At 42.8% G+C, this 26,734-nt stretch overlaps 2 protein-coding genes across 2 annotated transcripts; one reads left to right on the top strand and one right to left on the bottom strand.

The window, feature by feature from the left end:
• Positions 1-7,518: 7,518 nt before the first annotated feature.
• Positions 7,519-12,431, top strand: gpr119 (G protein-coupled receptor 119; the record flags this gene model as incomplete). The annotated part of the gene is made up of 3 exons (XM_079237795.1): positions 7,519-8,077; positions 8,845-9,506; positions 12,351-12,431. The coding sequence occupies exons 1-3, from the start codon at positions 7,525-7,527 to the stop codon at positions 12,429-12,431; spliced, it is 1,296 nt and encodes a 431-aa protein (XP_079093921.1). The 5' UTR covers positions 7,519-7,524.
• A 928-nt stretch (positions 12,432-13,359) lies between these two features.
• Positions 13,360-21,097, bottom strand: LOC306753879 (dual specificity protein kinase CLK4-like; the record flags this gene model as incomplete). Its single annotated transcript, XM_079237794.1, has 9 exons — positions 13,360-13,530; positions 13,626-13,716; positions 13,819-13,898; positions 13,967-14,049; positions 14,180-14,247; positions 14,789-14,902; positions 15,074-15,140; positions 17,810-17,954; positions 21,089-21,097. 9 exons carry the CDS (start codon positions 21,095-21,097, stop codon positions 13,360-13,362), a joined length of 828 nt encoding a protein of 275 aa, XP_079093920.1.
• Positions 21,098-26,734: the final 5,637 nt, after the last annotated feature.

The raw sequence follows: 26,734 nt of genomic DNA, 5'->3' as shown, positions 1-26,734 counted from the left end.
TTAGGATATGTGCGTAAAATATATGCTTTTCCTGCTTGTCCTCTCCGCCCGTGCACGTCTCTGCTGCGCCGTGCAGGTGCTGGGGCCAGGTCCACTTTGCCCAAGAAAGACGGGTCTAATAAGCAGTTTAGCACTGACCAAAGACATAAATGAGTGACATACAATTTATCCAATCAGCGCCCAAAAAAAGATCCACGGAGGGCCATTCTCATTTGGCCCCAGGGTGCGCGTTCCCGTCTCTCTGCTCGTCAGGGCTAGTCTCTTGAGGCGCCATTTTAACAACATGACAGTGGCGAGTGCAAGCACTGCTCTTCAAAGGAGACCAAACGCTAACTCGGTATAATCTCTCCTCCAACACACGTTTGAGAGAAGAACTTTGGCGGAGAAACTACAGGTAAAACACCTGGTCCCAGACAGTGTTCCCTTTAAGCCGTGCGCGTGCGCGGCCGCGCAGGCCAGTCGAAGTGGCCGCGCAATAGATTTTTCAGACTGCGCACATTTTTGTGACCGCACAAACGATTTTTTTTCAGGGGTTAAAAATCTTTTTTGCGCCAGTGTTTCTGAGATAGGAGTGAGCCATCCTCACAATAACAAGATATTTGATGTGACGTGTCGAGTCTTCTTGGCCAATCAGCGTCCCGTTTCTCGTCATGCGCTCTCTCTACCTCTGCTAGCGCTCTGCCTCCGTTAGCACCCCCCACCCCCGCTGTCCTCCTCCCGGCGCCAGGAGTGAAGCTCGCTCAGACCGCCACATGAGCTAGGGCCGGCGCTGTTTAGGCTCCTCTTGGCGGGCCCTGCTCCAGCAGCTATAGGCTACCATGGCGAAACGAAAGGCAGAGCAGGCGCCCCAGAAAAAGGTCTGCCTAACATGCAAACATGAAATAGTCCAAAATGACACAGGTAGGATGAAACTTTCAGACATATTTAAATATGAAGAATGTGAAGTTATTAAATTGTTTATATAGGCTACCTATAGGAAAAATGACACTATGTCAATTTAATAAGCCTATAATTATTGTTAAACACTGCATTAGCATTTTTCTTTCAATGAAGTTCCACTTAAATGTTGTACCTGCTGAGAAATGACTAAACACCTTTGATACTTTTATTTTTTATATATATCATGATCAGTCATAACCAGTGAACCAGTCATAACCTCCCCTTACTGAAGTTCAACAAATATCCTTTAAATTCAACTAAACTGACTGGTAAAACACCATCATTAAAATGTTCCAAAAGTCCAGCCATTATAAAGGATATTGAATAAATATCAATCTTGTATACATATTGATGCATTTGTTGTCATCTCTTTGAATCCCCTATGGCTAATGCAGGCTTGTGGTCATTTTCGGCAGGTAGCGTGGTTGCGAATTGCTCACAGTGCTGAAATGTGCGCTCAGAAAAAAAGAATGTTGCTCAGTGCTGAACAAAATTAGAGGGAACATTGGTCCCAGATCAACCGGACCTCATCATAAGACAGCAGACTGGCGTAAAAGGAAAGCAGCTTCTTTGGAGACGGCTAAGCTGCACAGTTTGGCTAAGCTAGCTGCTGGATGTAGTCGTGCTAATGTCGTATTTTACTTTCCATGCGTGCTTTTTAAATCAATGGGGACTGGTCCAGCATGGATAGATACGGGAGTAAGGGACATGAAGCACTTGTCGGGAAAACTAGGAAAACATGAGAACACCAGGAGGACACACATGGATAACTCCGTCAAGCTACTAAGCTAGCATATCAAGCTAAGTAAACATCGCTACCCACGGACACACAGGACTGCGGTGAAGAAACACAATGAGGTGGATAAAAACGGGCACATTTAATCCAAAATAATTGATCGTGTGAAGTTTTGTGGGGCTTTTTAGTTGGCCTCTCATGACGAGACTGACTCCTCGGAGTGCTGGTGGAGCACCGTAAGACAGCCAGCATTTTTAAAGGCACGTCAAAGACGGCACAAAACAAGCTGTTTGACAGCATGCTGTCAGTTATTATATAATATGTAAGTAACCCAATGTATGTTCTGGCTTTAGAAACTGTTTGTCAATCAATGTTGTTGTTTTTGTTGCATGTGTTTTGCCTGCGTTAAGCTAAATTTATCTTGTTTCCTGTTAGATGAGATGCTTTTATTTTGAAGGCGGCTCGCAAGGTTAAAAAGGAAGTTGCAATGTGCGCGGATTGAATGTTAAAAGCTACTGAAAATATGGTCAATTTTGGATACAAATTAGAAACAGCAACAGTAATAGCACTCTGCGGAAGATGCACAAGGTTTGTTCAAGTTGTAATAAATGTAATAACTGTATGTTTTAAGGAAATTGACATGAGTGTTGGCTCTGTGTGTGTGATGATATTAATGCAAACGAGGAGTAAGCAAATATAATTATCGTTTTTGTGCCTTTGTACACAGCCCTTACGTTAGTTTTGGGAATTTATCAATACATTTGAAATCATCAGCCAAGTGCAGGACTATCTTTCGGAGTGTTGGAATGAATGTTAAATATTTATCTGCAAAGTAGTAATGTGTGATACCTTTTTTTGCATTGAATCATACAGGGATGTTTGCTGAAATTGATTAGATGGCCCTACCAAAAGAAATTGCCACCAGCCGCCACTGCCCCTGGGTATATTCTAGAGGAAACACTTGAAGAAACTAGAGGAAACCCTCAAGAAGAAACCTGTGGAATATAAAAGGGTCCTGGGTAGAACCCCCTGGGTAACTTAAAGAGAAAACCCTTGAAATACAAAAGAGTTCTCGGTAGAACCCCCTGGGTGATTTCTAGAGAAAACCCTTTAAAAAATACAAATGGCTGGATTTTTGTTAGGACCCTAAAGTGTAAAGGTTCTGCATATAACCAGTAAACCATTCTGGGTGGAACTTTTCACAGATGGTTCTAGGTATAACCCTTTACGATGGGTCTTAGGTAGAACGTTCACTTTAGTTAAACCTTTAATAGAGTATGAAGAGGACACAACATGCATGCAACAGTGTGTTTTTAAAATATATTAACATCTACATAAATAAGCAAAAAAATAAATGTTTGTGAATGTTTAACACACAGACTCACCGAGCTCCATTGGAGAAGCAATTGTTGCGGTTCGGATGGAGGCAGAAGAGCGAGGCCACGCAGTAAACACAGCACAACAACATGGACAGCAGCCGTCGCTTTAAGGACATCTTCAGTCTGATAGAAACACAAATGCAACCACTCTCACATTGTTTGCACGGAATATGAACATGGCATGAATATGACATGTGCAACCTCCGGTTTTGCCAAGTGAAGCCAATGCATCATGTTCTTAAAACCTCCATATTCTCTCATGTCCACCAGGGGGCGACTCCTCTGGTTGTATAGAAGTCTATGAGAAAAGGACTCTTGATTTATTCCCTCAAGTAAACGTTGTAAACATGAGTTTATGTCTCAATCTTAAAACATCAGTCCACAAACCAATGGGTGACGCTGTGATGACTGCGTCCACTTCTTATATACAGTCTGTGGTGTAGACCAGCGGTCCCCAACCCCCGGGCCACGGCCCGGTACCGGTCCGTGGGTTCCCTAGTACCGGGCTGAAGAGAAAGAATTCATGAAAAAAAAAAAGCCGGAAAAATGTTCTATTTTGAAAATTGACTGGATACATCCGTCTGTGCGTAGCCTCAAACGGAACCTCTTGACACATGTCAAGAGGTTCCGTGATACGTTACCCCAAAAATGAAACTTAAAAGTCTGTTTCAACTCGGTGTTCTGGATTAAAATCAAGGCAGAGTATTCTGAGATCGCCAAAAAAGCTCTGAAACCCTGCCTCCATTTCAACATCCTGTCTTTGTGAAGCAGGTTTTAATGAAGTTACAGAGTGCACATAAAGGTTTAAGTTACGGAGTAGAGTCAGTAGACTGGACATAAACACACGGGGGTCGGTCTTTTTCTCCCGTCACCCCGAGATGGGAACGGCTCGTAGCAGAGAAATAAGCTTAGGGCTCCCACTAATTCGGCGTAATGGTGAGTTGTATCTTTATGCACTTTATAATTGTCTTTATGCCGGTCGTATCATTTACGTCATATTTTTCGCCCACACCGTGAAGGACGGTCCGTGAAAATATTGTCCGACACAAAACCTGTCCTTGGCATAAAAAAAGGTTGGGGACCGCTGGTGTAGACAGGGACTCAAAACACTGCTGAATCATAATGGGACGCAGCAGCTAAAACCCCCAGCTCATGGCGAAGGCCACAAATCAGCCTGAAAACATCACTCAAATAACATCATCATCACCTTAACAATCCGGTGGAGAAGAATTATTTCTGGATAGATTGATCTTCCAAAACGGAAAAAAAATAATCCTCACTTTGGATGAAATCAAACACAGGCCCCGGCTTCTTGGAAACAGATCACAGGTGGAGTTACAAGACTTTGTGGGAGCAGTTTGGAGGGTGGCGTTGGCAGAGGTATAAACAGGGACCCCTGGGTGCTGCTGGGCACCGGGCACAATTACTGCTGACCCCATGCTTTGTTTTGAAAGGTCCTGAAAGGTCTAGCAGGGTTGAATAACATTCCTGGGATTGTTGTGTGGAGGTTTGAGGTTCTTTTACACAGCGGGTCATGAAATCTGCGTCTGATTAATGACAAATGCACCTTTTCAAAATCTAACAAAGACTCACAAAGAATGGATTGCTGATTTGTGGTGAATTCACAGAAGATTTGACAACACTTGAGGTTTTGCAGCTCAATGCGATTCCCTTTTATTACATTTTGTTTATATAATAACCGTGTTTTTCTGATTTTTCCCTTGTTTTTCTCTCATGTACTTTCAAAATGAACACATCAGGGAGCTTTATTCATTTATATTTCACGACACAACTATCATTGCAGTTTGAGCGAAGTACGGCGATCTAAACAAGAAAGTATTGCACTGTAATTAGTAGACATCCCAAGAAATCCATTTGTTTGTACTCCACGTAGCCATGAACCAGGAAGTTGAGAGAATATATCTTTCATCCAGGAGACCGCTGTTCGTTTCCCATGTGAAACAATAAGTCAAGAAACTCATGTTTACAATGTTTACTGAGGTGATAAATCAAGTAGGAAGTCTGACCTGGAGATTGTGAAAACGCGGTTACAATGATGCTATTTTGTGTGTTTACATGCTAGTTGGCACTAAACAAAAGGTGCAGTTGAGGCTGATGACATCATTCGTCATGCAGGTGTTTGATCACAAACCAAAGTATTGGACAAAATTAAGTAAAGTATTTGCAATTATTAAAGTTACGACAAGGAACTTTCATTTTGTGCTGATTCTGGCGGTCCCTGTAGACTAAAGTGGTAGTGTCTCTGAGCACCAGAGTCCCTTTAGAAAACCTCTCATTTTACTGCAGCAGGGTCTGACAGTCTGATCCTCTCAGTGCTGGTTCTGGTTCTCCTGTTGCCTCTCTTTCAGCGGAACCAGCAATATGTCCTGGGTCTCCAGCAGCGTGGTGTCGGCTCCCAGAGAGGAGAAGCTCTGCTCCTTGAGGAGGAGAAGTAGGAGGAGGAGGAGGAGGAGGAGGAGGAGGACACGCTGCTGCTAATGGGAGCTGAGCTCTCCTTCCTTCGGAGCTCCAACTGAGGGTCCAAGGCTGCAGGTGAAGCTGGGACTGGTCTCTGCTGGAGTCTGAGCTAAAGGAGTTCCTGGTGAACATGCATGATGTCATCTGATTTCAACGGAATCCAACCCGAGCTTTAAGAATAACTCATCTTCTCTCTGAGGGTCTGTTTACTGATGGAGGTCATAGAGGATCAGGACTAAACTGAGACTGTTTCATTACCAGTTAAAGGTTCCTCACTGTAACTTTGATAAAAAAAAGCAAAAAGGTCATTGGACATGCACTCCATCAAGGCTAATTATAGATGAAATATCTCCAGTCGCTTTTATTTTTCTTCCAGACTGTAGCTGCTATTCACTGCCAGGTGATGCTCTGAGTGTTTGCAGCTAATGATAAAGCATCATTAACCATATCTATTTGTGTGTGAATCTTAGTGGAAAATGGTCCCATCAGGCCAGATGTCTCTCCTGAGGGCTCGAGGGCCGGAGCAGAACGCCAGCCAGCCGGGTTAGAGTTTAACTAAACCTATTCAGCTCTGCACAGCACACACACACTGTTTGTGTTTTTCTGCTGTTTTATTAACACTATCTCTCATCAATACAGCACACACAGGAGTGCCACCAGGAGCCCTCCAGGTATCCATCCACATGGATGAAACAAAACCTGAATGTTAATGTTGCAGAAAACAAAATGTCCACTTTATTCACAACGTTCACATAAAATGTTGCTTTCATCACATGTCTACTTTCAGACTGGGCAAGATTTATTTAACTATTTTGTCTATATGTGTCTGTGGATTTTTCCTAAATTCACCAAAAATTAATATTACATAATGACTCATTTGCATATTTAAACATATTACTTCAGATAACTTGTTATTCTCAGAAATCTCCACTTTTACATCCACCAAACATTTCAGTTTCATTACTCTCTATATCCGGAAGGTTTTCACAGATGGGTTTGCATGCCTCATTTATACAACATGTTATTATTAAAAACATGGAGAATATATATATATTTTTAAATATCTGTTGACAGTATTTTCTGATTTCTAAAGTGATACAAAGAGATATCTACCATTGTATCTGTAAAAAACATTTGACTCTAATATGTAAAAAGAAATAAAAATCAAACAAGAATTTTGAACATTGTTTTATTCAATGTTCAAATTTCTGTTCTGCAGATTTATGCAAATTAACAAATTCTTAATACAGTAATGGCTAATTTTCAAATGTATACGTGACATAAATAAAATAAAATAAAAAAATATTGCCTTAATTAAAGTAATCAATTGGGAATAGTTCATGGTTATATCTATTAGTAAGGCGGCAGCAAATTCCATTATAAATCATCGTGCTTGAATAATTATTATACTGTTTATCTTCTTTTATTCATTTGTGTTAATGGAAACATGTAAAAATAAATATATATTCAGTTATGTAGGGTTAAGTACTTCATGGCGCATTCACACCAACCAAGCTTTAGTTAAAAAAATATATTCTTGATTAAAAAACTATAAGTAGATGTTTAAAAATAGAGATTTTTCTGCTGGGAGCTGGAACAAGGGTCAATCCAGCAGCAACTGATGAGCAGCGGAAGGGCTTGCATGTGCGTGTGTGCTGTTGTGTTGTTTCTGTCTTTCTGCATTTGTTGACGGGGTTCTACTGACACAGGTGAGACCGATTAGATCGAATGGTTGTTTGAGCAAGAGATTATCGTCCTTGAAACTTTGATATGAGTCACCGTGGAAACGTTACACGACACCGGATCAACCAAACAGTACTCTTTGCGTCGCGGTGATCACACCAGCATGGCGCTCCTCAGCCAATGAAGTGCTGTCACGTGTCGGAGCTCTTGGAGTTCTCTGATATTTTAGTTTTTGAGTCAACAACGGCCGTAAAGGCAATGCCAGCTTTGTGGATTTACCCATAAATCCTTTCATTGTTTGTCACCAACATGTCATATTTGAGTGGACAAGCGAGCACGGAGCTTGCTGTAAGCATGACTCCCGACGAGCCGGCGGGGCCGAGCTACGTGAGGCCTCGGGTGATGGGCGCCATCCTGAGCATCGCCTCCTGCTTCATCATCTCCACCAACCTGCTGGTGGCGGCCGCTCTGCTTAAGCTGCTCCTAAAAAAGAGAAGCCAGAGCTGGTGCTTCGTCCTCAACTTGGCGCTGGCCGACGCCCTGGTGGGCGTGGCCATCACAGGCCTGGCCACGGAGAACTTCAATAACAACAATATCGCTCAGAACCAGCGGAGCCTCGCCGTCGCTGATCCGCCCACCAACGCCACGCCGCCCGCTCAGGGCAAGACCCGGTGTTTGATGCGGATGGCCTTCGTGACGTCGCCCTGCACGGCGTCCATCATGTCTATGTTCCTGATCTCGCTCGACCGCTACGCAGCCATCAAGATGCCCTTGCGGTACTCCCAGCTGTCTGGGAAGGGGACAGCGGTCGGGTCCCTGTTGGCTCTGTGGATCAGCTCCCTCACGATGGGATTCTTGCCAGGTGAGACTTGAAAAACATCAGGCTCATACAGTGTTCATAGCTATACCTACACAAAAATGATGTGTCTAAAGACTACAAAACCCTACACAGGGCAGGAAAAATGGTCTTTCAGCCAGGAGACTGGTTGTGCCGTAATGTATTTGTCACGTAAGTTACATACTTCAGTTAAGCCATGTCCTTAGTTAAACCCTAATATTTTAATTACTAAGTAGTTTTGTTGCCTAAACCTAACGCAATATTTCACAATCTTTTCCTACACCTAAAAAAGTATTTTACGATCTTTTCCAAAACCTAACCAAGAATTTGTGTTGCTTAAACTGTACAAAGTAGTTCACAATCTTTTCCTAAACCTAAATAAGTATTCCACGATCTTTTCTAAAAAACTATGTATTATATGATCTTTACCTAAACTTTACTTGTTTCCTGTAAAGACGGAGGTATAGGAAGTATAGCATGTGTTGCTGGACATTCACACAAAAACATACAAAAAACGAGGAGCAACTTAATTTGTAAGATATCATATGAAACGTAGAATGAGCATACATTCATGTGTACGAAAAACATACAACTGTTTCATTAATTAATGGTGTGTTACGGTAAAGGAAGCTGGCAATTAGACAGAAAATAGCACTGCGTGTTGCAACTGCTGAAAAAAGCTAAAGTTTGAGGAATACATCCATGAGTTTGGAGGTTTATAAGCATGTTAGTGGGCTTTGAGGAGTCCTGGAGTGTCATGTGTCAAATAACCCATGTCCTCTGTTGCTTAGTCATGGTTCGGCAGCTGCAGGCGGACGGATACGCCGGCTTCTGTGCCTTCTTCTCCGTCATCCACCAGGTGGGCATGATCGTGCTGTTCAGCGTCTGCTTCTTCCCCGTGCTCTCCGTGTTCCTTTACATCTACCTGGACATCCTGAAGATCGCCTGCAGCCACCAGAAGCAGATCTGCCAAGTCAGGCAAGCTGGTTCCAGGACGTCTAACCATCAACACTGCGAGCATCACCACCACCACCATCACCACCACCCCCACCAGCAGCTGAGGACCCATTACTGGAGCCATGTCAAGGCCCTGAGAACGGTGGGCGTGCTGGTGGGCTGCTTCTTGGTCCTGTGGTGCCCCTTCTTTGTGGTGTGCATAGTGCACCTTCTGTGTGAAAGCTGCGAACTCACCAGCCTGTTGGAGAATCATCTGTGGCTGTTGGGGCTGTCCAACTCCCTCATTAACCCTCTGGTGTACGCCTTCTGGCAAAAGGAGGTGCGGCTGCAGTTGGCGGCCATGTTTTCCTGCTTTACGGGCAGGTCACTGGCCGCTGCACCACCAGGTGTCACAGGGAGGTTTGACCCGCAGCCACCTGTGCTGACTCAAGCCGGCGCTTCTGGTGGAGAAACCCTCAACCCGTCGTTGTTGAGACTGACCGTCGGCAACAACAAGGCACACACTGTGCCACTATCTGCTACTAGCAGCTTGTGAATGAAACCAGAGAAACAGTGGCAACAAAAATATGGTATTATTATCAATGTGATGTCTAAAATACAGGTCTGTACTTTCCATGGTACACTCATTATGAATCACGCAGACAAGTCATCGTCTGACCTGATTCAAACCCATTCCTTGAGGCCTATACCCAATCCGACAACTACGAAAGTCAACTGTAGTTTTCGGACCATTTATCACCATGACTTCAGAACTAATCAGCATACTTCCGGTTCTGAAGATGAAGCAAATGCTGAAGAGTCTTAAACCTGCATTCTCTCTACTGACCATCAGGGGCTGACTCCTCTGGTCCTCTTGCACTGCCCAAAAATATCCCCTGATTTATGGTCTGTCTGACTCTAAATGGCCATAATTTAGTAAATGAACATCATGCTGCATTGAAGAAGACTTGAAACTAGAGATTGAGACATGCACTCATGTTTACAATGTTTACTGAGTGAATAAATGAAGAGAGAAGTAGAGTCATTTATATGGACTTCTATACAACCAGAGGAGTCCCTAGTGGTCAGTAGAGAGAATGCAGCTTTAACACATGAAGCATATACTTCTATACAACCAGATGAGTCGCCCCCTGGTGGCCAGGAGAGATAAAGCAGCTTTAAGACACTTTTCAGAACTGCAGTTTATCGGTTCGCTGTCCCGCAGAGATTTGCAGAGAACACTGCAGTCAAGGGAAACCCCAATAAGAAAGTGGGTTGTGATGTTATGGATGAAAAAAGAAAAACTAAAGTCTTAATTAAACGTTTGCTTCAGAATCAGTATCTCTTTGGTGTGTGGTGTGATTTGTGTATTTTACTTTGGTTAAGAGTATAAGGGGAAATTTAAGTTGAATTCGAGGCTCTAATTCGACTGCTTTTTGGCGGCTGAATCTGGCAACACTGTTCAGCATTTTATAAGTGAAATGTAAATATAAAAAATTAAATACAAATTGGATGTATTTCATTTTTAATATTTATATTTACAGCTCAGCTAAAGAACCAAGTTACCAAATGAGAGAATCTCCAGAAGCTTCACCATGAAGCCTCATTTTGACCTTAAAGATACCAAAACTGACAGTACAGTTAAAAATGTCCACAATAACCACCAGAGAAAAAGAAACTTCTGCTCTATAAATTGCTGTATTTTGGCGCTGAATGTTTATTATCTCCTCTGTGTAGTAAATTGAGGCAGCAAAGGTCACGAGAGAGGCTGGAACCCACAACATGATGCATAAACTGTATGCCTTAGCCCTCGGACATGCTTTGTTTTATACTGCTTTATTACATCCATGTGATTTAGGAGCTTTAAACTGATGGTTCTGAGATAACAGATGAGACTTTTTCATAGCTGGATAAATATTTGTTCATGGAAACTTCCTCGGCTGCTTGAATCTTGATAAATGTCAGCCTGTTTCAACAAAGCAGTTACACATGTTTACTTTAGACTGACAGACTGCAGTGTCTGCATGGAGGTAGAGTGTATATATATATATCTTCAGCAGGATCATGCAGTCTTTGTGCAGTCACCTACAAAGAGCCTTCATCACCTTGGAATAACGCATGAACACTCTCATGTGTTCTCAGAAACAAAATGTCAAATAGACAAAACGTTACAAAGAGACACAGAATGACAAACACTTCATATTCATATACACTACACTACACATACATTCTCTATTGTTTAAATCGTATTTCTTAAATTAATACTCTCTGCGCTGTATATATCTTTTATCCCTGTTATTTTTATTTTGTGTCTGTGAGCTGCTACTTCGACAACAACTTTCCCCTTGGGGATGAATAAAGTATATATCCATCCATGTTTACAAAAAAACTTAAGTAAGAGTAAATAGTGGTAAAACAGAATAAAGACACATCAAAACACAAAACATTTACTGACAATAATTAATCAATGATGAAGAACACAACACAATTCTTCGAAGCCTTTTCACAATAAAATGCTGGATCATAATGGGGTTTTAAAAAATGACTTCAAGTAGACAGGAATGCTCATCAACTCCAAACTCCAACCCAAAACATTTGTGTATGGCAGCGCCATATTACGAGGAACTTTAATAAGGGTCTGAGCGACTGATGTAGTCAGTCCGAGAGGACCATATTGTTATTGCTGGGGTATTGTTATTTTTTTCCATCAGATTTTTATTTTAGATTTTTGGGCTTTTAGCGTCACCTACTGGCAAAATAAAATTACATGTTTTATGCTTGGGATGCTCAAAAACTCATGCAACTCCCTACACATCCTCATTAAAAAGTTCTTGTAACTCCACTGGACTTCCTCCAATCTGCCCTAAACTTGTCATGCTTTCTAAAAGTCACGGCCTGAGGATATCGACAAGCCTATTTTCACTCGTAGTTGAAGCGCCGCCTGCTGGCGAAAGGAATTCAGCGTTAGGTGACAAACGGCATCGGATTTACATGACAATTACACACCGTGGTCTAAGCTTCACGTAGAGAGACGTGATGCGTGTTGTCGAGCGTGTCGTCTAGCTGCCACCCGGCGTTTGCGGGAACTGGTGAAGTATTTGCTCAGCGCAATTTCCCGCATCACGAGCTCCACAAGGGAAAAATATTGTCCGACCGGCGGGCGAACGTTCTCGGCCGGGCGAGCCGGCAACCCGCCGACACCTCCGACGTGCCGGAGAGAGGACCCGCTCACAGCTCCTAGCAGCTTTAATTTAGTTTTGATTCTGGCAGTCCCTGTGGACAGAAGTGGTAGTGTTTCTGAGCACCAGAGTCCCTTTAGAAAACCTCTCATTTTAGGTGTCTGACAGTCTGACCCTTTCAGTCCTGGTTCTGGTTCCGGGAACCTCTGCTCCTCGAAGAGGAGGAGGAAGAGGAGGAGGAGACGCTGCTGCTGCAGCCTTAGACCTCTGCAGGTCTAAGGCTGCATGTAAAGCCGGATCTATGTCTGTCCACGTGGACTAGTCTCTGCTGAAGGTCCCGCTGGAGTCTAAGCTAAAGGAGGTTCTAGTAAACCTGTATGATGTCAACGGATTTCACCAGAATCCGACCCGGTGTCACCAATGATGAGCTTTAAGGATAATTATAGACCATCTACATGACATGTAGGCAGTGGTGGGCCATAAGGGCCTGCTAAGCCTTAACTGCTGGCCTAAACAGAGTCACAAAGTTATAGCTATTTTATAATTTAATTGTTTTTCACAAATACATGTATTATAATTATTTTTCCCTATCAGCTTATTTTCGCATTGCGCAGCTCCTTGTCTTTCTCTGTTGCACTGCCTGCAGTCTTTAGGCTGCAGGCAGTGCAGCTTGTTATAAGGAGAAGCTTTCATCCAATCACATTTTTTCTCTCCTGTGTCTCTATGTCAGCAAAGCAGTTTAAGCAGGCCTTTGCAAATTAAAGTACACTGAGAGTGGACGTTGTGGTTGATTGTCATGGACTTCAACAAATCAGATCTTTAGTTTGACAAGCTGGGCGGATTCTTTGACGTGCAGGGCCTGCAAAATGGCGTGGATGTATATGATTGAACAGTGGCCCAACGTGACCATTAAGCTGAGCCCAGCGTCTCCCCTCCACGTTGCAGCAGCTGCTGGATGTCTTGTGTGTGCACTGTTTTGTTGGATTGTTTTGTTATTACTAAATGTGACTAGTTGTTTGGTGGTTATTTGGACAACACGCATTGTTGTTTACAATGCATGTTGCGCCAGCTGTTTATCAACTGATACAGTGATTTGGAGGTCTGAAATGCACGGCCCGCCACTGCCTGTAGGTCATATAGAAATAATATAAGGACTAAACTGAGACTGTTTCACAACCAGGTAAAAGTTCCTCACTGTAACTTTAAATTACAGCTTGAGGTATGAATCTTCATCCTCAGTGGGCTGAAGAACGGGTGCCACAGCGCCTCCTCCAGCGTGATCCGTCTGGAGAGGTCGTACTCCAACATGCAGCCGAGCAGGTCGAACAGCTGCCTCTCTTCCTCGCTCTTCCTCTGCATGTGCTGCCGTGAGAGAAAACAGATGTTTACAATAGTTAATTACTTTAGTCCACCGCTGCTTCCTTACGGCTGCAGCTGATCGGATGTGGTTTGTGTACCTTGAGAGGTTTACAGTGTTTCCTGATGTAGTCGTCAGAGGAGCTCTGCTCGTCCCAATTCAGACGCTCGTTGTGCACGTAATGCTGCTTTCTACACACAAAACACATGGGTCAGGATAGATGGTGAAATATTTAGTTAAGACGCAGGTCCTTACTGGTCTGGGAGGACTTGGGGATCCAAAGAGGATGGTACCTGGTCTGTTTCAGCAGGTGGACGAGAATCGGTCCCAGAATTCTCTCCATCATGGCCAGATGCTCTTTACTGTCGTGGGTCTGAAACAGGCAGGATAGAAAGACTCACTACTGTTTATGTGTGTGTGTGTGTGTGTGTGTGTGTGTACCTGGAAGAGTGTGTGTCCCAGGTAAAACTCCATGAGAACGCAGCCCAAACTCCAAACATCACACGACTGGTTCCAGCCCAGATCTGTGCACAAACACACTCAGTTAAAAACCAGAAGCACGGACCATTTTACATAAATGGTCCAATTTAGCCATCATGTGTGTGTGTGTGTGTGTGTGTGTGTGTGTGTGTGTGTGTGTGTGTGTGTGTGTACCCAGTATGACCTCTGGAGCTCGGTAGTGGCGTGTTGACACCAGGGATTCATGGTGTCCGTGGTCACATTCACATTTTTTGTATTACAAGTTTTCTAAAATGTTTTGTTTAAATATGCAAATGAGTCATTATCTTATTAAATATGTGCTCATTTTAACATTTTCAGAACATAAATGTGAACATTTAAAGGTTCACATTTAAGGTTCAAAATTATTGTTTCATTTTGCTGAAATATTAGAGTTCAAGATTTTTACTGCGGAACATTTGGATATCTATTTGTTTCACTCCATGAATCTGAAAATACTGTCAACAGACACACAAATATATATATATTTTCTCCATGTATTTAGTCATACATTGTTGTATAAATCAGGCTATGAATGATATATGAACAAACCCCTCTGTAAAAAAACTTCAGAATATATTTAGGAATGAAAGAGTAAAGTTTGGTGGGCGTAAGAGCTGCTGAAGTGGAGATTTCTGGATCAGTCTGAGAACAAACTGTACACTAAAGGTGAATAGGCTAAAACATTAACTCATAGATATCTCCATGAAACTCAACAAACTTGGTCCCCGAAGGCTTTCCATTCAGGGTTCGTCTGCAGCTCACAATCTGTTGTCGTCATCCAGCTTGTTGATCTCCTCCAGCACGGCGATCTCAGACCTCGCCACTTCACGGAAACACTCGATGTTCTTCACAATCTTCACGGCGACGCGTTCATCTCTGATGATGACACACAGCACATGAATGCCTTTCAGTTTAATCATTAAATAATAATGATTCAACTGTCTCTGGGTTCTGGCTGCTAGAGAAAATAAATCATGATGTTTTCATGAAGGATGGATACCAGAAAAAGTTCTAAGATTGGACAGATTTGTCTGATCACGAGCTTACTTGTCTCTGTCAATGCACTCCACCACTTTTCCAAAGGCTCCTACTCCCAAAGTTAATACCACCTCATCTAGAAATGGACAGAGAGACGTTTATTTAGGCCAACAGTGCCTAAATAACAGATGTAAACTATATGTTTACATGCGTTATTCCACGGTTATTCCAAATACGGGTCATGAAAAAAGCTGGTCTTTATTCTGAATGTAGCATTTTCTGCTGGGGGAGATGTTGATATTATTCAGGTTTAGGAGCTTTTCTTTGCAGCGTCATTAGGAATATGAGACTCAATTGTTGTTGTTGTTTTTCACGGCAGCTTGCTCGTTCAAGACGTCGGATTCTGTTCTTGCGTAAAAGACGTAAAAAAGACAAAGCTTGAAGAACACGGTTTGAGCGGTGACAAAGAGGGACGTGACTGCAGCTAGGAACGAAGGGAAATTTAGGTTGTTGGTCAAATGTACAAAATATAAGCAGTCACGAGCCAAACAATAGTACACATGTAGTTTTCTACATGTTAAACTGCAAGAAAATCTGTGTTTCTAGACCAGAAAACATTCATATCAGAATAAATACTAAACAATTAAACATTGCTTATTGGTGTGTCCACCGAGTATATTTCTGTATATCTGCCACTCTAACATTTAATTTGAATTAATTAAATACTGTCATACTCTAATACAGATTATGATATTAATTTGTGAACAATACAAATTAAAACAGGCAGAAATTGAAAAATATTGGGTCTTTTGGGGTCCTTTTGGGGTTCTAAAGGAGACTTAAAATATCACGATGAAATATAATGGTAAAATAGAATTATATATTTACATTTTGTCACTATATATCAAATATAACAATAAAATAAGACAGAGATCTTTTTAATAAATGTAATCAACATCTAGTGCAGGGGTCTCAAACTTGCGGCCCGCGGGCCAATTGCGGCCCGCGAGCCGATATTTTGTGGCCCCCTACTTGACATCAAAGTTTAGTGTTAGTGCGGCCCGCGCGTTTTTCTGAGGTCCGCGCGCGCTGCCCCGTAAGATAACTTTTACTGGACGTTTCTATTAATAACTCCGAAAAAACGGAGTAGAAAAAAGATTCAGATGCTGCTGGATGCGCCAAAGTCTGGAGGTTCCGCCCCACTTCTGTGTGTGATCATACGTGCCTCTCATAGGAGCACACAGCCAAAGGCGTCTGTGTCGAGCTCCACCTTTCACCTGATTTGTTGATTCAGGTGTCAGTCGACATTTTGTGTGAAACTACCCAATGAACACTCAGGAAATCCCTAAGGACCTACCCACCCACATACGCTGCAAAGATACACTGGTTTGTATTCAGACAGACAACACACTACCACCTGAGAAAAAAAAACTTGCAGTGTACTAAAAGATCAACACTGTCCAGAGAGACGGCAGCTCTGCTCCGCTCAGCTGTTCAGTTTTACTTTGTGTACGCTAGACACACGACCATGCGCTGGTTAAGAGTACACACATACACACATACAGAGTACATAGTACACACATACCTACAGATTACATATGTTGTTCTTGTTCTGAAAACTGAAAAAACGAAACTGAAACATGCATATTGTGTAAACATTGTAAATAGTTTGTTTTTCTATAGAACATATTTTGACTCAAATATATAGTAAATATTTTGTTTGAAAACAAAAACTGTTGTAATATTAATGTTTCATGTGCACACAGCCCATGAAGCTTGATCTGTAGTATGAAGTCATTTCTCAGTCCCGAGTCTGTTGCAAATGGATCTTATTGACTTGCAGTGCAACAGAGATCTAAAAGCTAAATTCAGAGGCACAAGGAAAACCAGACATGATGGACCATTTCCGAGAGAATTGCCTCCATCCTTCCCTGAGCTGACAAAAGTGATCAGTCGGGTCATGTACCTTTTTGGAAGCACACATGTGAGAAACCTTTCTCCACTATGAACTTTAATAAATGCAAGTACAGGTCCAGGCTTAGTGATGCCCATCTTGGAGCTGTACTCAGGGTTTCACTGTGACCTGGATCAGGGCTTCACTGTGACCTAGATCAGGGTTTCACTGTGACCTGGATCAGGGTTTCACTGTGACCTGGATGAGGGTTTCACTGTGACCTGGATCAGGGTTTCTATACTGTGACCTGGTTTAGGGTCAATGTGACCTGGATCAGTGTCTATGTGGCTCAGCTGTGTGAGCAGAAGCGCTGCCAGGTGTCTGGCAAGAAATAGAATAAAGTACAAATGTATTCAGGTTTTGTATTTGTTGGTTCGGTGCAGTTTCAATAAGTTATTTAAAAAATATATATATATTTGCACTGTTAAAAACTATTATAAAAATGTATAGAAACTGCTGGTTGCCTTTTTTTAATGACAAAAATATGTTATGAATGTAAAAAAAAAAAAGCGCTTTCTGTGTGGCCCTCCGGTGAGATCACAATACCAGCGGTGGCCCCAAGCCAAATTGAGTTTGAGACCCCTGATCTAGTGTGTACAATGTAATTTATAATAAATATGATCAAGTTTAGTAACTATTTGTTATTACTATGCTTATTTCAAAAAATGACATATATACAGTATATAAGACATGTAAACAGCTCAGAGGAATATTTGTCTTTTACTGAACAAAACAGAATATTTTAACAAATTGAACAATATCTCACCAATCAGTTTTTTCTTAAATATCAAAATATTTTAAAAACCTCTGAGTTAAGGGACAGAAAAAGACACAGAAGACAAAGACCGTACATCTTCCGTTCATCAGGAGGCCGACATGATAGACCAGGTGGCCCTCTTCGTTGTCCTTGCAGCTCTCTCCCTCGGGACTCTTCTTCCCTCCATCATCATCATCAGAGGTATTGACAGCGCTGTCGCTAAGAAAAGCAGATTGGAGCTGGAGCCAGTTGTCGTCAGGCGGAGTTTAGTGTTGACAGACGACGTAAATTGAGGAAGACGGAGCCATGAAGGCAGGAGCGTGGCAAACGGACAAGAGAAAGACAATTTGAAACACGTCTCATGTTTCTATATCACAAAATCACTTAATTCCAATGAGGGACAGTTTGAACTCAATCAATGAATGAATCACACAAAGCCACCAAGAAAAATGAGAATAGTAAACAAAAAGATGGTGAAATACTTAGTTAGATTTAGGAAAGATGGTGAAAGGTGAGTTAGGGCTGTTTCAAGCTTATAGTTAGGGCTGGCTCAGGTTTGCCCTGGTCCAGCCCTTAGATATGCTGCCCCTCCTCTCTACCTCCTTCTGCTTAATGGATCGTGGCTATCTGGATCATAGACCATGCATACTACTCATTATATGAATAATTTCTGTCACATTCATTGAATGGGGCGGCGGCGGCCGGATACAACAGATCCGTTTTTCTGATTGGCTATTCGTGTCGCCCATTTCTTTTTATTGATTGGCTGGGGATTCGGGGGAGACGCGCTTGATTCCTCCATGGTGAGGGCAGCGCGACCAGGTCATGTTTGTGCGCTGCGGCACATTAAATAGTCTAGAGTTTTTTTTCAGTGTGAGAAATACAATGTGTGGCGGGAGGGCGTGACTTAAGACCGAAATGCGTGACAGTCACGCTCAATGCGTGACACTTGAGAGCCCTGGTACATGGTGGCCATAAAGGGATGGACATGGTAAGAAACAATGCTCAGGTAGGCCGTGGCATTTAAACGATGCCCAATTGGCACTAAGGGGCCTGAAGTGTGCCAAGAAAACATCCCCCACACCATTACACCACCACCACCAATGTTCCCTCTAATTTTTTTCAGCACTGAGCAAACATTTTTTTTTCTGAGCGCACATTTCAGCACTGTGAGCAATTCGCAACCACGCTACCTGCCGAAAATGACCACAGCCTGCGTTAGCCATAGTGGATTCAAAGAGATGACAGCAAATGCATCAATATGTATACAAGGTTGATATTTATTCAATATCCTTTATAATGGCTGGACTTTGGTAACATTTTAATGATGGTGTTTTACCAGTCAGTTTAGTTGAACTTAAATGATCTTTGTTGAACTTCAATAAGGGGAGGTTATGACTGGTTCACTGGTTATGACTGATAATGATATATATAAAAAAATAAAAGTATCATAGGTGTTTAGTCATTTCTCAGCAGGTACAACATTTAGTGGAACTTCATTGAAAGAAAAATGCTAATGCAGTGCTTAACAATAATTATAGGCCTATTAAATTGACATGGTGTCATTTTTCCTAAAGGTAGCCTATATAAACAATTGAATAACTTCATATTCTTCATATTTAAATATGTCTGAAAGTTTCATCCTACCTGGGTCAGTTTGGACTATTTCATCTAGCCACTCATATTGAACGTTAGGCAGACCTTTTTCTGGGGCACCTGCTCTGCCTTTCTTTTCGCCATGGTAGCCTATAGCTGCTGGAGCAGGGCCCGCCAAGAGGAGCCTAAAGAGCGCCGGCCCTAGCTCAGGTGGCGCTCTGGGCGAGCTTCGCTCCTGGCGCCCGGAGAAGGACAGAGGGGGTGAGAGGTGCTAACGGAGGCAGAGCGCTAGCAGAGGTACAGAGAGCGCATGTCGAGAAATGGGACGCTGATTGGCCAAGAAGACTCGACACGGCACATCAAAGATGTTATTATTGTGAAGATGGCTCACTCCTATCTCAGAAACACTGGCGCAAAAAAGATTTTTAACCCCTGAAAAAAAAACGTTTGTGCGGTCTGAAAAATGTGCGCGGTCTGAAAAATCTATTGCGCGGCCACTTCGACTGGGCTGCGCGGCCACGCAAGCGCAGCTTAAAGGGAACACTGACCACCACCAGCCTGCACAGCGGTAACAAGGCATGATGGATCCATGTTCTCATTCTGTTTACGCCAAATTCTGACTCTACCATCTGAATGTCTCAACAGAAATCGAGACTCATCAGACCAGGAAACATTTTTCCAGTCTTCAACTGTCCAATTTTAGTGAGCTCTTGCAAATTGTAGCCTCTTTTTCCTATTTGTAGTGGAGATGAGTGGTACCCGGTGGGGTCTTCTGCTGTTGTAGCCCATCCGCCTCAAGGTTGTGCGTGTTGTGGCTTCACAAATGCTTTGCTGCATACCTCGGTTGTAACGAGTGGTTATTTCAGTCAAAGTTGCTCTTCTATCAGCTTGAATCAGTCGGCCCATTCTCCTCTGACCTCTAGCGTCAACAAGGCATTTTCGCCCACAGGACTGCCGCATATTGGATGTTTTTCCATTTTCACACCAGTCTTTGTAAACCCTAGAAATGGCTGTGCGTGAAAATTGCCAGTAACTGAGCAGATTGTGAAATACTCAGACCGGCCCGTCTGGCACCAACGACCATGCCACGCTCAAAATTGCTTAAATCACCTTTCTTTCCCATTCTGACATTCAGTTTGGAGTTCAGGAGATTGTCTTGACCAGGACCACACCCCTAAATGCATTGAAGCAACTGCCGTGTGATTGGTTGATTAGATAATTGCATTAATGAGAAATTGAACAGGTGTTCCTAATAATCCTTTAGGTGAGTGTATATGCCAACATTAGCTATGAGGGCTTGATGGTGTAAATATGAATAGGACAGCACTTTGCTGCAACATATCACGTGATTAGATATGAATACCAGCCCCTATTGTCCTTGATCTCTAAAGAATAAATAACTCCTTGACTTTAAAAAAAAAATATATATATAAATTATTTATTTTTTGCATAAATATGATCAAAAGTCAAGAGTCTGAGTGCACGCGACCGTATTAACACGTGCTCGCGCGTGCACGCATGTGTGGATCCGATTTAACATCGAGGTTGATGGAGCAGTTGGCCGGACTTCATGTTGCTTTCAGGCTTGCTGACAAAACAGTATAAATTTGTTGGATTCCACGACGCATGTGTACCACAAGCACAATATTTCCAACGTTTTCATATATAAATTATGCCTGAAAAGTCAATATTGTCGAGTGAATGGCAAAATACAAATACAAAAAGGGGGGTTAGGACACAGCTCCTCCTGCTCTAGCGATGAAATCACCCCTCTAACCTGCCCCATACACACCCATTGTAAACTCTGAAATGGTTCCCACATTTTCCTAAACTTGAACAATAATTACATGAAAACTGTGCTAGCTATCAAAACATGCCCAATTGGGCAAATAAACTCCAGACTTTTGTCAACGTTTTAAACTTTAAATCATTTCTCTACGATAAATTATGGCGAGTCACTGTGGGCACAAAGATGAGTGTTTTTTTGCTCTCTTCAGTCCGAAACCCCAGTCAAGTGAATGGGACAATTTCTCGCTGTTTTTCGCACTTTTTGGGAAAATTGCCGGTCGAATCTCTTAAAAAAGTCATTCCAGGCGATTCCTGATCAGGCCGCACGTTTACTAGACGTTACTTAAATATGGAAGTTATGTAACAAATAAGTCACGCATTTGGGTTAAAATAACTACATTTTACAGTTTGTGCTGAATTATTAACATGTACAATATCTAGTTATTAAGTTTAGTATATTAAGCTAATTGGCTTTACCAACAAATGAAGAGTATATTCTGAGTGTTGTTCCCTGTGGTTTTCTCCTGGTCCAACTCATAGGATTCAGGTTGTAATTAGTGATTGTGACCACTAGAGGGCGCTGTTGCTGGACTCCTCTGAAAAGAGATGCAGACGGTCCATTTGTCTCGACAGTGAAGCCTAGTTTATGGTTCTGAGCGGACCAATCACAGCGCTTACGGTCCGCGTCAACGCGACGCGTAGTTAGGATTTTTTGGAGGTGCGCGTCAGGCTACGGCGTAGGGGTCTGCGTCAACGGCGTAGCTACGGCGTAGGGGTCTGCGTCAACGGCGTAGCTACGGCGTAGGGGTCTGCGTCAACGGCGTAGCTACGGCGTAGGTACGCCGTTGACCTGACGGAGAACCATAAACTAGGCTTGACAGATTTCTTCACGGCTGATCCGCGCTGAAACGTCTCGTTAAAGCCTAGTTTATGGTTCTCCGTCAGGTCGACGGCGTACCTACGCCGTAGCTACGCCGTCGACGCAGACCCCTACGCCGTAGCCTGACGCGCACCTCCAAAAAATCCTAACTACGCGTCGCGTTGACGCAGACCGTAAGCGCTGTGATTGGTCCGCTCAGAACGTAATTTCCGGCAGTTGCTTTTTCCCAGCCTCGACCGGTTTAGTGGTCGTACAGACCACCTCTGCAAACGTCTTCTCTGTCGCCTGCGCTTCAGCATTTGCAATATAAGCATTTGCTCTTCAATATTGATGAGCTCCAAATTTAATGCAGCCGCTCCAACTTGGTCGCCATTGTTTACTGTGACCGGAATTCGGCTATAACCCCTGAAACCACACAGCCACAACCCCCTGGTAGCATGGCGGTAATTGCAGGCAACGCGTTCCCTCGATGCAGAACTTCGAATGCTCAACGACGGCGTCACGTCGACGGCGTAGGTACGCCGTCGACGTGACGGAGAACCATAAACTAGGCTTAATTCGAACCAGACGTCAGTCATCTGGATAAATGCGCGCGCCCGCTCTTCTTCAGAAGGGTTAATAATCAAGCACTGACACCACAATGTTTTAACAGTACAATGGCAAATAAACTCAGAGAAACCTCTTTTTATTTCTCTACTGAGAAGCAAGAGATGATCATGAAGGCATATGAGGAAGTCAATACTGTAGTCATTCACAGCAAACGCATTGCGAATATTCCAAAGTTTTTGCAACATTGTTGCCGTGAACACAACTTTAACTCCGCCCCCGCTGCGAGACATAAGCGTTGCAAATATATCAGACAAGTTAAATGCGTCAGTGTTGGGAAAATGTATCGGCAAATTTTAAGTGTTTCATCACCCAAATCAATCAGATTATATTTATGAATAAATATATACTTATGAGGATATATGTACTGTATGCGCATATGAATCATGTACTATATGTATATACATGTATGTGTAGATTGCCATATAACTAGGAGTTTGAATATGTGTATGGGCGGATCAGTATGTATGTATTATTCATAATCAGAAATCCAATCAATTGAAGCAGTGAAAATAAATTGCGTGTGATTCTCTGTAGTCACAGAAAAAAGTACTTCCTGTTAGTTCCGAACTTTTGTTTACTTGTAGTTTACAGATCACGTTTGGATTTATTATATGTGTTTTTAAATATATATATTTATGTAAAAATGACTGTGTAGCTGCATCATTTGGCATTTGTATGTCTGCCTGTGAAATACATTACTACTGGTTTAGATATGTGTTAGGAAAATACGATTTTGTATTATCAACCACACAAGATGTGTTTTTAGATTAAACATGAGACGAATAGTCAATAATCGAGGGTTAAGTATTGCAACTACACATAAAATAAGGATTTTCTACAGCACGTGGTGTTTGCTGTCAGATCTAAGAGCCAATCAGCTCTCTGATGTGGCGACAGCCAGGCGTTTCCCATCCTACACTGGGCCAAGCAGTCGTTTGAGAGCAACTGTGGCGACTGACTCTGAAATCGTCAGCCGGTTTGATCTCGTGAGAGTATCGTTGACCACGTGTGCATGACGTCAGAGCAAGTCGGGACCAAGTCGGACACAAATCTAACCGGCATGCATTGCGCGCCGATCGCCGTCGATCGATTCTGCGCAGAACTGGCTCGTCTCGAATGAGCCTTATGTCTGAGACGGGCGATCAGCTGCGCCTGTGGTGATCAGTGTCTGCGGCTCGAGAAGCTCTCGTAAATAAATTATTTCTTGCCGGCAAAATCTATATCGCCGCGTACAGGAAGTCATGATAATGTAAAGGATGGATCCTGGCGATCTGAAAGAACTCTCTCCCTATAAAACTAAGATAATTAATATCGCTCCTTCATCAATGAGGAAGTGAGCTGCCTTTTTTGTCCGGTGGGAGTGTCCAGCTTATCCAGTGAATTTCAGTAAGCCTGCCCGGGAGCAGGTTTAAATTTTTGGCTGTGTTGCTATGGTGATTAATCTAAGCTTGCTTCGAGAAACTGAGAAAGCCTGACCTACGGACTCTTATCCTGACGATTAGCCCGCTAACTCAGTAAGCCAGGTACGAGAAATAGGGCCCTGGTTAGCAATATTTCCATGCATGTGATTCATTACAGGCATGCGGTCAAAGCGAAGAGGAGGGGAGGTGACACATTTCATTTGGTGGAGAGCACACACACACACACACACACACACACACACACACACACACACACACACACACACACACACACACACACACACACACACACACACACTGCACTTTGTAATGAAGAGTATGCCGTGCCGTCCAAGGCCAGTTGTATTGACAGACAGATGTGAAAGCTCTCAGCTGGAATTAGAACCCAGTCCATCAGACGCACAAACAGGCCGACATGCAGCGAAGCATTAATATTCATTGGGCTGTGAGTCTGTTACACTTAAAATGACACATGTTTTGTTCAACCAACAAAGACACAAAAGCACAAGTAGTATTGTCACAACAAGTATAAAAGCAGAACTAGTGGTTATTTATTCCAAAGTCGATAGCGGAAAGATAACTCTTTTTCGAGAGAAGCATTGGAGATAAGCCACGCCCCCTTTGTCCGTTTGGTGTGAACACCCTTTTATTGTCGCGCGAGTAAACTGAAGCGGTAAGAGCGGCGCGAAAAATCGTGTCGCGTTTGGTGTGAACGCGACTCAACATTTATTACATTTAAACATGGAGAAAACGACTTTAAAAAATCCCTGTTGACAGCATTTTTTTATTTACAGAGTGAGACAAAGAGATCTCCAAAATTTCTCTTTAATATGTCAACAAAATAAAACAAGAATTCTTCACATTTCTGTTCTGGAAACATTTGCAAATTAACACATAAGATAAGATAATGCATTATTTGCATATTTAAAGATACAATTTCACAAAACTTGCAATACAAAAAACAATAGCATCGATGTCGATAATCAACTGAGGAGGTTTCACGGTGATATCCATCAGTTAAAATGTTTACGCTAATATTAGATTGCCTGTATTGATTACTTCAGTAATATACTGTGTACTGTACTTTAGGCCGATGAGGTTTATTGAGCTGGACCGAGAAAGGATAAGACACAGAGAGAGAGAGAGGTTCCTCATACTTTAATTGAGTTCAAAAGTTGACCAGCCTTTCTCGTTTTTATGTCCACTTGAATCATGGCGACAGTGCGTGTGTGTGTGTGTGTGTGTGTGTGTGTGTGTGTGTGTGTGTGTGTGTGTGTGTGTGTGTGTGCTGCAGCAAACCATACTTCAGCAGCAGCAGAATTTGAGCCAGATCATCTCTCTCTCTCTCTCTCTCTCTCTCTCTCTCTCTCTCTCTCTCTCTATCTCTCTCTCTCTTTCTCTCTCGCCATCAGCTGTGATTACTTTGGTAAAACAGCGCTGCGTCGCAGAGAACCAATTTTCCTAATGCACAGCCTCTCACTCTCTCACACACACACACACACACACACACACACACACACACACACACACACACACACACACACACACACACACACACACACACACAGCATGGTTATTGATGAGGTAAATGGGGAGGGGGACAACAAGGGGGCACACACTGCTGGGAAACCGAAAGAGAGCGAGAGAGAGAGAGCGAGAGAGAGAGAGAGAGAGAGAGAGAGAGAGAGAGAGAGAGAGAGGGGTGAAGATAGTGGGAGCAAGACAGAAGGACGAGCTAGACGGGGACAAAGAGAGAGGGACAGCGATGGGAGATGTGGAAAGGGGATTGAGGAGAGGAAGAAGAGGGACGGGGATGGCGAAGACGAGGACATTTCAGATGGAGCTAAAGAAGCAGAGGGGAGAGAAGGAGACGAGGAAGGAGGGAATACCAATATGGTCTCTGTCCTCACGGACGATGGAAGAGACATCAGGATGATTTCACTTTTTTTTGTTTTATATTTATATATATATGCATATATATGTATATATATACATATATATATATAACATATAGAAATATAGATAATAATGCTGATTGTGTGTCACAGTGAGGCAGCCAGCATGATGTTCTCCAAAGATAGGAAGCAAGAGTCAGACATCTCACTCCCGGTGCTTTAGCAAAACCGGAGACAGTTTGGTGATGTCCGTCTCGCCCGTTAAAGCAACAGAAGGACGAGTGGAGGTCTCGGGTGAGGACGAATGCAACGCGAAGGATCTGATGAGTGCGATGTTTGAGAAAAGAAATATTTTGTGTGGAAATACGACGAATCAATCAATCAACTGAAACGTGTCTGTGCATCCGGGGCCGATGGATCGGACCAAGGAGAGAAGAAGGGGAACTACATTTTAAGAATACTTCAAGAAGAGTCTTGGGACTTTGTCTCCATTCAAAAACCAGGAACTTCTCTTCACAACTCCTTTTGAAGAACTTCTTGTTAAGAGTTTGACCTTCATGAACTCCTCCTGAAAAGGTGGGATCCTGCATCCAAAGATCTCCCTTTTAAAGGATCGCTGTCCCTTTGAGGTGCACATCTCTGAAAGAAAATACCTATAAATCAAATCCTATATGCCCTTTTAAATAACAGGAAACCTTCCAAAAACCTGCACCATCCTCCCTTCAAGGCTAACTTGAGGTTAGCATGAACACCAGGAACATCTCTGCAAGTTTCAACATCTGCAAAGAACAATTTTTCTTCCATCTTAAACCTCTAAATAATGTTGAAAC

This window comes from Taurulus bubalis (genome assembly GCF_910589615.1).
Source record: "Taurulus bubalis genome assembly, chromosome: 2".
Lineage (NCBI taxonomy): Eukaryota > Metazoa > Chordata > Actinopteri > Perciformes > Cottidae > Taurulus > Taurulus bubalis.
The sequence above is the reverse complement of the archived record's forward strand: the minus strand, read 5'-3'. Positions and strand labels throughout refer to the sequence as shown.